General features: G+C 43.9%; 1 protein-coding gene across 2 annotated transcripts in view; it reads left to right on the top strand.

The window, feature by feature from the left end:
* The first annotated feature begins 205 nt into the window (after positions 1-205).
* Positions 206-11,955, top strand: part of sdccag8 (SHH signaling and ciliogenesis regulator sdccag8) — a 43,826-nt gene continuing 32,076 nt past the window's right edge. For both annotated transcript variants that reach the window (XM_069658035.1, XM_069658036.1), the window contains exons 1-13: positions 206-357; positions 1,605-1,766; positions 1,928-2,013; positions 2,169-2,291; positions 2,395-2,520; positions 2,824-2,919; positions 3,092-3,156; positions 3,296-3,496; positions 3,754-3,892; positions 4,024-4,176; positions 4,396-4,530; positions 5,454-5,570; positions 6,027-6,169. In XM_069658035.1, coding sequence (XP_069514136.1) covers positions 291-357; positions 1,605-1,766; positions 1,928-2,013; positions 2,169-2,291; positions 2,395-2,520; positions 2,824-2,919; positions 3,092-3,156; positions 3,296-3,496; positions 3,754-3,892; positions 4,024-4,176; positions 4,396-4,530; positions 5,454-5,570; positions 6,027-6,169 — 1,613 coding nt within the window. In that variant the 5' untranslated portion in view covers positions 206-290. The remainder of the gene's footprint in view (positions 358-1,604; positions 1,767-1,927; positions 2,014-2,168; positions 2,292-2,394; positions 2,521-2,823; positions 2,920-3,091; positions 3,157-3,295; positions 3,497-3,753; positions 3,893-4,023; positions 4,177-4,395; positions 4,531-5,453; positions 5,571-6,026; positions 6,170-11,955) is intronic.

Below are 11,955 nucleotides of genomic sequence, written 5' to 3'. Positions count from 1 at the left end.
CAGCATCTGGTTGAGTTTACGGAAGTGGGAGCCGTTAGCAGATGGTTGCCTCGTTTTGGTATTCGCGGCACACACCGACTAAATTGCCGGGCGGTAATATATAGCTTACATTGTGAGAAACGAGAACACCGCCCTCCGGAGTGCGTAGAGTAGAGTAAAACCAATGTACCGCTGTGAGACTCGGTGGCCGTTACGACGTGCGAGATGTTATGGTTGTTGTTGTAGTTCTTGAGCATAGCTTAGCATGATTTGTTAGTGACATAGCGTGATTTAAGGTCGGTATTTCATAAATGAAACCGTTAGACTCAGACGAGGAGGAAGACGAGCAGCTGGGTGCTTATCACAAAGAGCTGAGACGTAAGTTAAGCTTTTACCGTGTCAAATTTGCTAATAGCTAAGTAAGGAGTCAAGTGGTTAACGTTGTCAATAGCTACAGTACCGTGTTAAAGCTGACCCTCTCAAAATGTGTTGTTTGCATTGTTCTTAAATACTTGAAGTTAAGTCATTAAAACTGTGGTACCAAGAGGAGAGGGCAATTAAAGACATGTCACTGCCACCTGTTGCTCTTCGGGCCGACTGACTTAAAAAGCATCCTGATAGAAATGAATTAACTTGGCTAAGACTAAAAACATAAATGCGCATGCTCAAACTTCAGTTTGCTAACACTGCTTCTAAGTCCTTGACAGACTTTTTGTCCAAAAAATCATTATAATTTAAGCCATATTAGGCCAAAACTAATATTGAATAGGCTTTTTTCATATTAGATATTTTCTAGACTTTTGTTAGTAGGAAATGCTCTGTATTAAAGGGTCCATGTATGCCAATACAGTGTACCAGCATGCACATTACCACTAGACAGTAGCTCAGTCTGTAGGGACTTGGCTCTGTAGGGACATGTCTTGGGAACCAGAGTTTGGCCCGTTCAAGTTCCGTTATAGACCAAATATGGAATTGGGGCTGGTAGCTAGAGAGGTGCTAGTTCCCTTGAGCAAGGCACCCAGACCCCACCTACTTGGGGTGCATTCCATGTGCATGTGCAGCCCCCTCACTCTGACATCTCTCAATTTGTGCATGTCCATAGAGTCCTGTTTGTGCATGTGTGTGTATGTCGTGCCTATGTTTGTGTAACATGTTTGAACTAGCAGAATGAAAACGTTGAATTTCCCCTCCTAAAGTATACCTTCTTCTTCTTCTTCTAAAATGCAGGCATCATAAAGTACTGTCATTAAATACACCTGTTCTTTTCCTACCCTGACAAGCCCATATTTGCTGTGAAAGAACCTTTTGGTCTTCACAATCCATAGCACTGTTTGTTAGCCTGTATTAGTTGTTATTTCTCGCACCAAGAGGATGTTCATCAAGATTGTAATTGGTTCATTCAGCAATACTCATGATAGCATTCAAAGGGTTACCTATTAGATTGAGTCCCCACCAATTCAATGTTTCGTTAATATCATATGGAAAAGTTTCTGTTTTCCTCTCTTTTAATTTCCTTAGTTAAAAATATGCTCTGCAAGTTCTTAGACACCAACTTTACTGCCGTGGGGCTCAGCGGTCACATACTGTATGAGACTGATGTCTATGTGTGCACTTATTGGTTTCAGAGCGAGCCAACCAGAGCATCCAGCAGCTGAGCAGTTCACTGGAGCAGCTGAGGCCTGATGGAGAAGAGGTGGAGGAGCCCAGAGGCAGTGATGGCAGACACTTCTTCGCCATGTCCGAACAGGAGAGGGCTGCATGGAGCCAAAAGACACAGAGCGAAGCAGGTGACTCAGCCATTAGCTGTGGGAAGACTGTCTGACAAAGACATTGTAATGCAGCTCCTGGCGATGTCCTTAGTCATAATCCTGTTGACAGATAATATTAAAAGTTATATTAACATGCTCATTGTGTGTTTTGACTATGTCTGTGTTTTTTGGCTTTGTAGTTAATCAGCTGAAGAGCCTTCTTCTGAAGCAGTGTAAAGAAATTCCTTCTTCGCTCTCACCTTCAAAGAAACATTCCCCATCTAAGGTAGGTCATGCACCTTTGTTTGGCCCAATATTTGCTAGATCCCACAGTTAAAAGTGGTAAATCTTCAGGCTTTTTTTCCACGATATCAATGCTTTACATGACACGCCACTGTGTGTAGCTGCGTTTATGATTATCGCTCTTCTTTCCGATGTTAGAGGAAAGAAGAAGAAGAGGAGGAAGGAAGGTCCAGTTTGCCTGCTTTTCAGGATTTAGTCCCAATGATTCACAACCAATCAGAGTACATCCAACACCTGGAGGCCGAGGTCAAATTCTGCAAAGTATGTGCACAAATTTATTGTGTTTGTATTTGAAGTTTGTTTTTGTGTGTTTGTGCTGATTTGGATACATTTTACATATTTCCTCCTGTGTGTGTGACTTCAGGAAGAGCTGCAGGGGCTGAAACAGCGGATCAGGGTGGTTGTGGTGGAAAACGAGAGGTTGCAGTCAGAACTAAAATCCAAAGCTGTGGATGATTCTCTGAAAGACTATACTATCGGAAACGCCACGGTAATGTTTGTTTGGTAAAATCACGAGTCTTTTTGCTTGTGAAATAAGGTATAATGTAATATATATTCTTACTATATATATTTGGGCATATATATTAATATATAAAACATTTATATTTTAATAAAGGAACAGACAGTAAGCTTTCCTACATCAGGCATACATTGCAATATGAATAAGGGATGTAAACTGCAAACTGCTCACAAACCGTACAGTAGAAGTGTAAGGTCGGGATTAAACTTACACTTTTCAAAAGAATAATCATCTTGTGAAAAGCGACTTATTATCTGTCCTCGTGTTTTTCAGGTGAACGAGAGTGTTGCAGCAACCAGCCACGTAGCCTCCAATACAGGCTACAGCATGCTGCAGAAAACAGAACACACCACATGGAAAAACGAGCTGGTAGGGATGATGGATCTGTTCAACCCCCAACCCACATGGTTAACAGCACTCTTGACATTCCTGCAATATCATAGCTTTTTCTCAGTCAAGAAGAGCTGGGCTCATTCTCTGAGGACACTGGGAAATATTACATTTTACAAATGTCTGTTTTGAAAATGTTTGTATTCACCAGGATCAACTGAAAGTGATCTACCAGGCCCAGATTGAAAGCCTTGAGGCTCAGGTCATCTCCCTCAGGTTAGTGTACACTCACACAAAAAAAGAGTCACTACAGCCTTTTCTTCCATTTTTTTATTGCTTCTGCATTAGAGGAGCAATATTCCTGACCCTTTTCCCTCTCTGTTTCTTTGTTCCCATCTTTTGCTACCATCCTCAGGAAGGATCTGTCTGTTAGTCAGAAGGAGTGTGAGGAGCTGAAGGTTCGCCTGAGACACAGGGAGAAACAGGCTGCTGATGCACAGAGGGCTAATGGGGCTCCCCATGTGGCAGGATTGTGTCTGAAGTGTGCGCAGCATGAGGCTATATTGGCTGGGACTCACACAAATCTGCATGTCCAGGCTATTGAGCGACTCACAAAGTCAGTGGTAGTACACACACACAAGCACATACAAATACATTCTACTAATAAGTCACAAGTTAGCCACATTGTATCAGTTTTAGTACATTCGTTGATATATCCATTCGTCAGATAGTTTGTTGCTGACTTGTGATAGATGTTGTCTTTCTTCATGTTTATAACACTTACAAAACAAAGTATACAAAAACACAAAAACATTAAAAAATAATAACTGTTTTTTTTGCACTTGTGCATTTCTTTATGTGTCAAACTTTTAGGGAGCGAGATGAGTTGCTGGTGGCTCTGCATGCCGTGCGGGCCAGTCAGCAGGAGGCGCAACAGAGGGAGTGGTCAGCCTGTCTCCAGGTCAAACAGGCCGTGGAGATGGCGGAAGAAGCAAATCTGTATAAAGCTCGGGTAAGCAAAACATTTTCATCTGTGTTTGCTTAAAAAGAGTAAAACTGTTTGTAAAACTCAGTCTCTCAGCTAAAAAGTTCCTCCCCAGGTGTCCTCCTTAATTTTGTTTCCTCTTCCTACTGTTGCCGCAGGTGGAGGTGCAGTGTGAGCAGCTGTCCAGGGAGGTGGCTCGAAAGAGGGAACACAGAGAACAAGAAGCACAGGCTTTGCAGAAGAGACTGACTGAGGCCAGAGAGGAGGGCCGAGCTGAGGCTCGCAAACAGAAAGAGGAGCTGGCACATACAGTAATTTGACTTACTCCCTCTCTTTGTGTGTAGAGAACCGTTGTATGTGTAATTAGTTTCACCACTTGCACTTTAATGGTGTTGGAGGAGGTACAAAGAGGCAACAGTTTTGCACACGTATAAGATTGATATTCTGTTTGATTACACAGTACAAATTCACCATGTTGTGCGTATAGTGGCATTTCATTTTCAAGTTGTGTGTCTCTGTGTGTGACTCAGGTGTCCAGCCTCTCCCAGCATGTTGCCGAGTTGGAAGGGCAGCTTGACAGAGCTCAAAGAGACAAAAGCTCTCTGACCAATCAGCTGGAAGACACTCTTCAGAAACTCACCACTCAGGAACAAGACAATACCAAGGTACACTGTGAAATGTGCAACCAAACCTTAACTTTATGTGTATTTATTGTTGCTCTTTATTGGTACTTGTGTTGTTCATAGTTTGCTCTGAGCAGTTTGAGCGGCTTCAGTATTGCACTGGAAAACTGAAATACACTTTTGTTACAAGAGCAGCACCTAAAAAGACATGAATGAACTTTGAAGAAGCAAAGGTAAAGAGCTGTATTGTCTACCTGTAATGCTTTTATTGTGCCACTGGATGGCAGCAAACGTCAATCTATTTCGGAGTTACATTTTGGCTGTTGGACGGTGAATTCAACATGATTACCTCAGTGTGAACAACTTTAAGGTAGGGCATATATACAAGCTTCATGTAAAGCTGCTTTGTTGGGTTTTGGTAACATTGTGTTGCAAATCTATGGATATATTTGCATCAGATGGTCTTGAAGACACAAAATCATGATCTACTCTAGTTTTTATATTTGACCCTGATCTCTGACTGTGCTGAGTGAGAGGAAACTAATTTCCAGTGTCACATTTCTACACTATTACAAGTGTTTTTATCACTTATACATGTATAACTTATTAATATCATTAGTAGTAATAATATAAAGTGAGGTAGCACCATAGAAGACTGATTTTAATTTAAAAAAAGGATTACTATTGGTAATCATACAATTAATAGGCTGGATTGTGTCGACTAATATCATTGCTTTCTGAAGGTCCGTATTTTGATACTGTATGTAGATCATCAAACTTTAGCCTAGAAAAAATAACAGAATAAATAGCACTGTCTGATTGCTCAAATGAAAGACCTTCCAAGATAGGGATCGTGCAACACGATAGAAATAATCAAAAATTGGCAAATGATGGAGAAACAGACAGGAAGTAATATCGGTTGATCGGAGGACTGGCTGTTTTAAATCAGTCCTCGTCATCTCTAGGTGTGTGTGGATCTGCGATATCAGCTCAGCCAGGCCCAACTGAAGAAACAGGAGGCAGAGAGAGAGCTCCGAGAGCTAAACGCCAAGGCCAGCAGGCAGATGGAAAAGGCTGCACAGGTATGTCTGCTTTCCACCCGTGTAGAGTGTAGATTTATTACATGTTTTGATGAGATGAGTAGTTTCTTTGGTCAGCTTAATAATTTAGTTGTCTGTCACCATTTTTTGTGTTGTAAAAGCAAAATCAATCTCTCTTTTTTAAAAAAACGTCTGAATTTATTCCAAATAATTTGACCAAGCGTCAGTTGTGCAGTGAAAATAATTATTAAATATGCTGTGCAATAGAGAGAATTCATGGTTACACTTTTAATAGACAAAGTGCTCTTATATGTCATACTATAACACCATTTTTAATAAAACTAGTTGAATTTTAGATGATCAAATAATTTCCTTGTCCCATATTTAACATTAACATGAGGTTTTAAGCGGCCTTGTTTGTCTGAGGGCATAAGGTGGGTTGTTGTGAAAGATGTCCTCACCTCCTCTTCCCACTCTCCTTCCATCTCTGCGGGACAGGAAGTGGAAAGGCTGAGCTCAGAGCTGGTTGGCTGTCGGCAGCATCTGGAGGCGGTCCAAAAGGACGGGAGCCAATGGCAGGCCGAAGCCCTGAGCCTAGCAGAACAGCTGGCAAATGCCCAGCGCCAACTGCACCTCACCAGGTAGTACCTAATCCTATTATACATGCCACCACACTCACATGCACACACACGTACACACACACAGCGCTCCCCTCTGCCCAGCTCCTGCCCAGCTCTGCCCAGTCCAGTCCAGTTCAGACCAGCACACCAACTGTACCGCACCAGGTAACAGCTAATCCTATTATACAAACCACACACACATAAACACACATGCGTACCGCTGTGCCATGGTCCCGGTACCAACTGGACCTCACCAGGTCACCTCTAATCCTGTTAAGCATGCCACAACATAATGCAACAAACACACACACACACACAAACACACTGCCCGCTCCGTGCCACCAGGCCAGTGCCCAGCCCAGCAACAGCTCCAACAGAGCCAAAATGGCGCCTGAACCTTTCTTCTGTCCCTGACGCACGCACTCACACACACACACGCATAGAAAAACGTGTGGCTGATGGTCACTGGACAGCCTGGCCTCAGTGCCACCTGCCAGTGCCCTGCACCCGCTCTCACGACGGGCGCTACCGGCTCCCCTCCCTCCTACCTCCATCTTCTATCTTATTTCTTTTTTTAATCTACTCCTGCATTTTTCCACTCCTTTTTTCGTCGGTTTCCTGTATCACTTCTTCTGTTATTCTTTTTCCTTTTATCCCACCCATCCATACATTAATCTGTTTCTTCCTGCAGCTCTCAGCTCTTAGCTGGCCTTTCTCACCATCCTCTATACGTTTTGCTTCTTCTCTTTCAGTTTCCTATAATTCTTTATTTCCCCCTGTCCCTTTGCATTCCTCCCTTCTCCTTCCCATCCCTCTGTCCGCTCCTGTCATCCGCTGGCTGCTGGTCTCTTCCACACCAGCCACTGCCAGGGCCATGCCAGCCCATGCCAGCCGCCCAGGGCTCTCTCTCACCCCCGCTGCCCACAGCCGAGGTGTCTGAGATGGGCACAGATGTGGCGGCGGTGCCCTGTGGTGCTGGAGGCTGCGGGATGCAAGTTTGTGTAATCTGCGTGTGTGCATGTGTATTTGTGTGTGTGTGTCTGTTAGCTTGGCGGTTTGTGTGTGTGAGAGTCCACCGCAGCCCCTGGCTTGATCTGTGTTTAAGTGTGTTTGTCTGTCAGCTGGCCAGCGCTAACTCACTGGCTGCATGGCGGGCTGTCGTGTGTTTAAGGGATGAGGCAGGCAAGAAGTGTGTGTTAGTGTGTGTGTGTGTGTTTGCAGCCAGCTGTGGAGAATGACATGCATATTAATATGGCAACATGATGACTTTGACCTGTACTAGAGGAGCCACTGGACGAAACCATTTAACTGCCATGTGTGTGGGTCTGTGTGCATGAGAGAGTTTATGGTTTTATCTGTCCGCAGATGCATACGGGATGTTTGACAGCTGTTGACTTGGCTGAGCATGTAGCCATTGAAATTCAATTTTTGGTCGTTAGTAGTAAAAGCCACTTCTGACATCTGATATAATGTTGAAATTGACTGAGAAGACCGAGAAGAATGAGCACATTCAGTATTAAAGTCAGGTTTAGGGCTAATGCTCTTAAAAAGCAGTGTTGTAGAAGTTTATATTCCACAATCATTAAACTAAAAAAAGCGTGTAGATGAAGTTGAATCGCAGAAAAGCAGAAAAGGAGACCGGCATGTCTGCGTCTCTGTGAGAGCCCGAATTATTTTCACAAGATAGAGCAGCACAAACGTCTGCAGGCCGACATTTTTAAGGACCTACTTTTGCTTATTGCTAGTGTTTTGTTCTACAAACACATGATCAAATGTTTTAGTGTCTGAAAATGACATTTTACATCATGTGAGGAACATGAACAGGTGTTTTATTAAATCTGTTAAGAAAGAAGCTACAAAACAGTCCTAATTTAACTACACCATCAGCACAACATGGACACATGTTTACATACAAATATTTGTGACACAATTAGCCCCAAACCAGAGGACATTATCACATTTGACAGAAGGAAGAAAGTCTTAAATGCCTTTATCACAGTATGTCTGTAATCCTGAACATTGACACGTGTGTGTGTGACAGTTACTAGAAACTTGGTTGAGGCTTTGATGAGGCTTTTTTGTTGAGTTTGAGCACTTTGTGTAAATGTGGCTCGCTACATACAAAATATTTAATTGGGAAGTAGGGCTGCACAATATGACGATAAATCTATCGTCAAAACGATATGAAAAGGTCTGTCGTATGTATTTTTCTATATCATCTCTATTGTGATGTCACAAAACCAGCGGCTGAACTGCTTTACGGCAATTTTTACATCAGTTTGATCACGCTTGACGTTCTAAGCCTCGCAGGAGGGAGTGAACCTGGAGCGAACCGTAGAGGGAGGCGCTGTTTATTAACATGGAGAGGGCGGACCCACAACGTGCAGTAAAGGACTCAGTGGAAACTCAGTACTTTTTATTTGTCAAGTATTTCATTCACACAGGATTATCAAAAGTAGGCTTTACTATGTGTTTATTTCATAATGACTAATTATTTGTTAAATTACCAGAAAGCACGATATATCGAGATATGAAAAATCCTTTATCGTGATATAAGATGTTGGTCATATCGCCCAGCCCTATTGGGAAGCTACACAAGTCCATTATCAGAACATGAATATATTTCATTAAACCCCAGCACTGTGCCTGTCGTATCATGTAAAGCAAGAATACTGGTTAAGCTGCTCAGGTTAATCCATCCAGGGACGCTTGTCTGAGCTTTTAAAGATAAGGTTACATAGTATATCAGGAGGGCATCTTCCTGGGAGTTTTTCGAGCAGCCTGGAAAGCAACCATCAAACTCAGATGCCCACTCCCACACACATCCGCATGTCACATACAAACCTGCTGATATTTTGTCACAGCCTCTGTCCGTCCTCAGGCCAGGGCTGCGTTTTATATTTGCCTTTTTGTTCTTCCTTTTTTCCTCAATCGTCATGTTCTCTATTGCTTTTTCTCATGCTGTTCCAAACTAAACAACCTCAAGCGTACCTCCCTCCCCTCCCTCTCTCTACCTCTGTCCCTCTCTCTCTCTCTCTCTCTCTCTGTCAGTCTATCTGCGGGCCTTCTGGGGTTATGCAGAGCTACATGTAGTTCATTCGTAGTCATGCCTCTGTTTGCCCTCTCTTGTTCTTCGCTACAGAGCCATGCGAAGTCTTTGTAGCCGCTGTGTGCTGGTCTGTGTTACTGTGTTTGTGTGTGCTGGTAGAAAGAGTGTGAGATTCACAGTAGCGGGGCTGGAAGGCGTTTGCATGACCAGCCTTGAGAGGCATCTCTTTGATTCTCTCTCTGCAACTTGCTCTCTCCCCTCTTTCATTCTGTCCTCCTCTCGTGGCCCAAATGATCACAGCCCACCTTCAAACGGGGGACATGAAGCACAGACAGCCTCTGCTTGATTTCCGATAGCCCTACCTTCCTTTCTGATTAACACTTATGTATGCACACACACATACACACACTTGTTTGTACAACTGCACGCCTCCAAATGTGCACACTGATACGCACATCAGTCCAATCCACATGCCTGTACACACAGATACAAACCCTCACACACACACAGATGCATGCACGCATCCGGGGGTCCCATGGCGGCTGGTGCGCTGCGCTGCGCTCCAGGATTGGATCATCAGCCAGCTGTGAGTTGGACAGCCCAGGATCTGTCCTAATCCCCGCCACTCTGTTCACATCGCCTCACACACACACTCACACGTACACACACACACACTCCAGTCCCGGCCCCAGCCCAGCAGAGGGCTTTACTAAGTTTGTTTTGTTTGTTTGCTCCTGTCTTTCTTCACTTTCTTTCTTTTCTTCTCTCCTTGTCTCCATCCGGCCTCGTCTCTCCCTGTGTTGTGATCACAGATCCCAAAGGCCACAGTGAAAACTGCCCGGCATAACTTCTGTTTCAACACATGCCAGATAGGCGCGAATGAGTAGATGTGTGTTTGCATGCGTTATTGTATCCACGGTTTGTTGAGACCTGTGTGCCTGCTTTGCAGTTTGGACCAGTTGAAAGCCTGCTATTCCCCAAATCTTCCACCAGTTTGGTTATCCCTATGAAATCGAGCATCCATGTTTATGAGGGGGCTAGATTAAAGCTGGAGATGGACGGGAACTGAAAATATTTCTGCTCAAAAGTTAACTTGCTCTCCCTCGCTCATCGAGAACTTGCGACTATCGCTTCCTGGGCCATTTCAGAACATTACTGTTCATGTATCTGTAACACTTTCAACTAGGGCTGCCTCTGACGAAAGTTTTCACAGTCAACTAGTGGTTGTTTGTTAAAGCCAATAGTTAACTAGTCGTTGCACGTTTATTAACTCAATTTTATTATATAAATACTTATTTTGGGGGGATTGGCAAATGATTTGAGTTCAATGGGTCTCGAGTATCGGGCGGTATCGGAGCTTAAGTACTCGTACTCGTTAAACTACGCCGATACAACCGCACCCGATACCACTGTACGGCTGGACGTTAGCCTCCTGTTAGTTAAGCAGGTAGGCGGAAAAGGAGCAATTTCACTCTTCAGAAAAAGGCTTTACCCTCCGATTCCACAGGATCTGTCTCCGGCGCGTTCCATCTGTGCCGCGACCTCCGGAGTCGATCGCGCCCATTCAAGTCAATGCTCTTGATTCCACAGCATGCGCCACGATCCATCTCCGGTGCGTCCCAGAAGCGCGTCTCCGCTCTGCTCCGCTAAAAGAAGTGTACTCAGCCATGGTAGAAGCACAAAAATCCCGAAATGATTTCCAAATGAGCAGATAATCAACCTTGGATGTGCAAAGTGAACTGTAGTTTGTGTGTTGCTCTGCTAACAGTGATGTTATCGTGTGATTTCTCAATTCTCGCGCAATAATGTAGCTCTCCTGTGATCTTGTGATCTCACGAATCCAGCCGCTTGGGCCAGTGCTCCGCTGCGCTGCGGACCAGACACGCTTCCTGTGGGCGAGGGCTCGTGCCGTTGACGGACCAGAAACGCGGCGCAGACGGAACGCGCCGGAGACGGATCCTGTGGGATCGAGGGGTTAGTCCTCACAGACAGCATTAACATGTACACTCATGACCAAACGGAAGCTAACAGAGTGTAACATAAACATGAAGGCAAACTAACTTACATATTTATGTTCACACACACGATAAAAAGAGTCCGTCGGCGATCACTGATGTCTCCGTAGTAAGTGCAGTAATCAAGTCCGGGCATGTCTCCCTCACTTCCGTTTTTCCGGGGGATGCGCTGTGTAGTGCTGCATTCAGGTGCGCTCAGAAATGGGAGTGTTCATCATGTGACCTTTTTTACACTATATGTGGTGTGTTGTGATGTACTGAAATCCACTGAATGTGTTAGATTACCCAAAGTAAAATGTGTGGCAGGGCCATGTCTGCAAGTTAAACAGAGGTGAGTGTTAAAATCAGCAACAGTTGCATCATTCTGTCGATTTACTTTGTTACAGTCAGAAAGTGAGGAACATCTGATGAAAATGAAACATGCTTTTAAAGTCGTAATGAGAACTGTAATGATATCATTAAGTACTCATATCGGTACTCAGTATCGGCAAGTACCCAAATGTAAGTACTTGTACTTGGTCTGAAAAAAGGGGTATCGGTGCATCCCTAACAATAACGTGGTGCTACGTACATTACATAAAAATACAGAACTATAATAATGAGCCTTTGAAATACAAATGTAATAACACCAAACCAAAGCGGGCCGCGTGCTAACAACAATCCTGACAGCAAAAGAAGTAAAGTTAATGATTCTGACTGTGAAAGAAAAGACCACAAGGTGACTGAATAGTGTTTTAAACACA

The sequence above is a fragment of the Semicossyphus pulcher genome, unplaced genomic scaffold (genome assembly GCF_022749685.1).
Source record: "Semicossyphus pulcher isolate SPU_LCO1_2020_fin unplaced genomic scaffold, fSemPul1.0.p SCAF_12, whole genome shotgun sequence".
In the NCBI taxonomy this organism is placed as follows: Eukaryota; Metazoa; Chordata; class Actinopteri; order Labriformes; family Labridae; genus Semicossyphus; species Semicossyphus pulcher.
The sequence above is the reverse complement of the archived record's forward strand: the minus strand, read 5'-3'. Positions and strand labels throughout refer to the sequence as shown.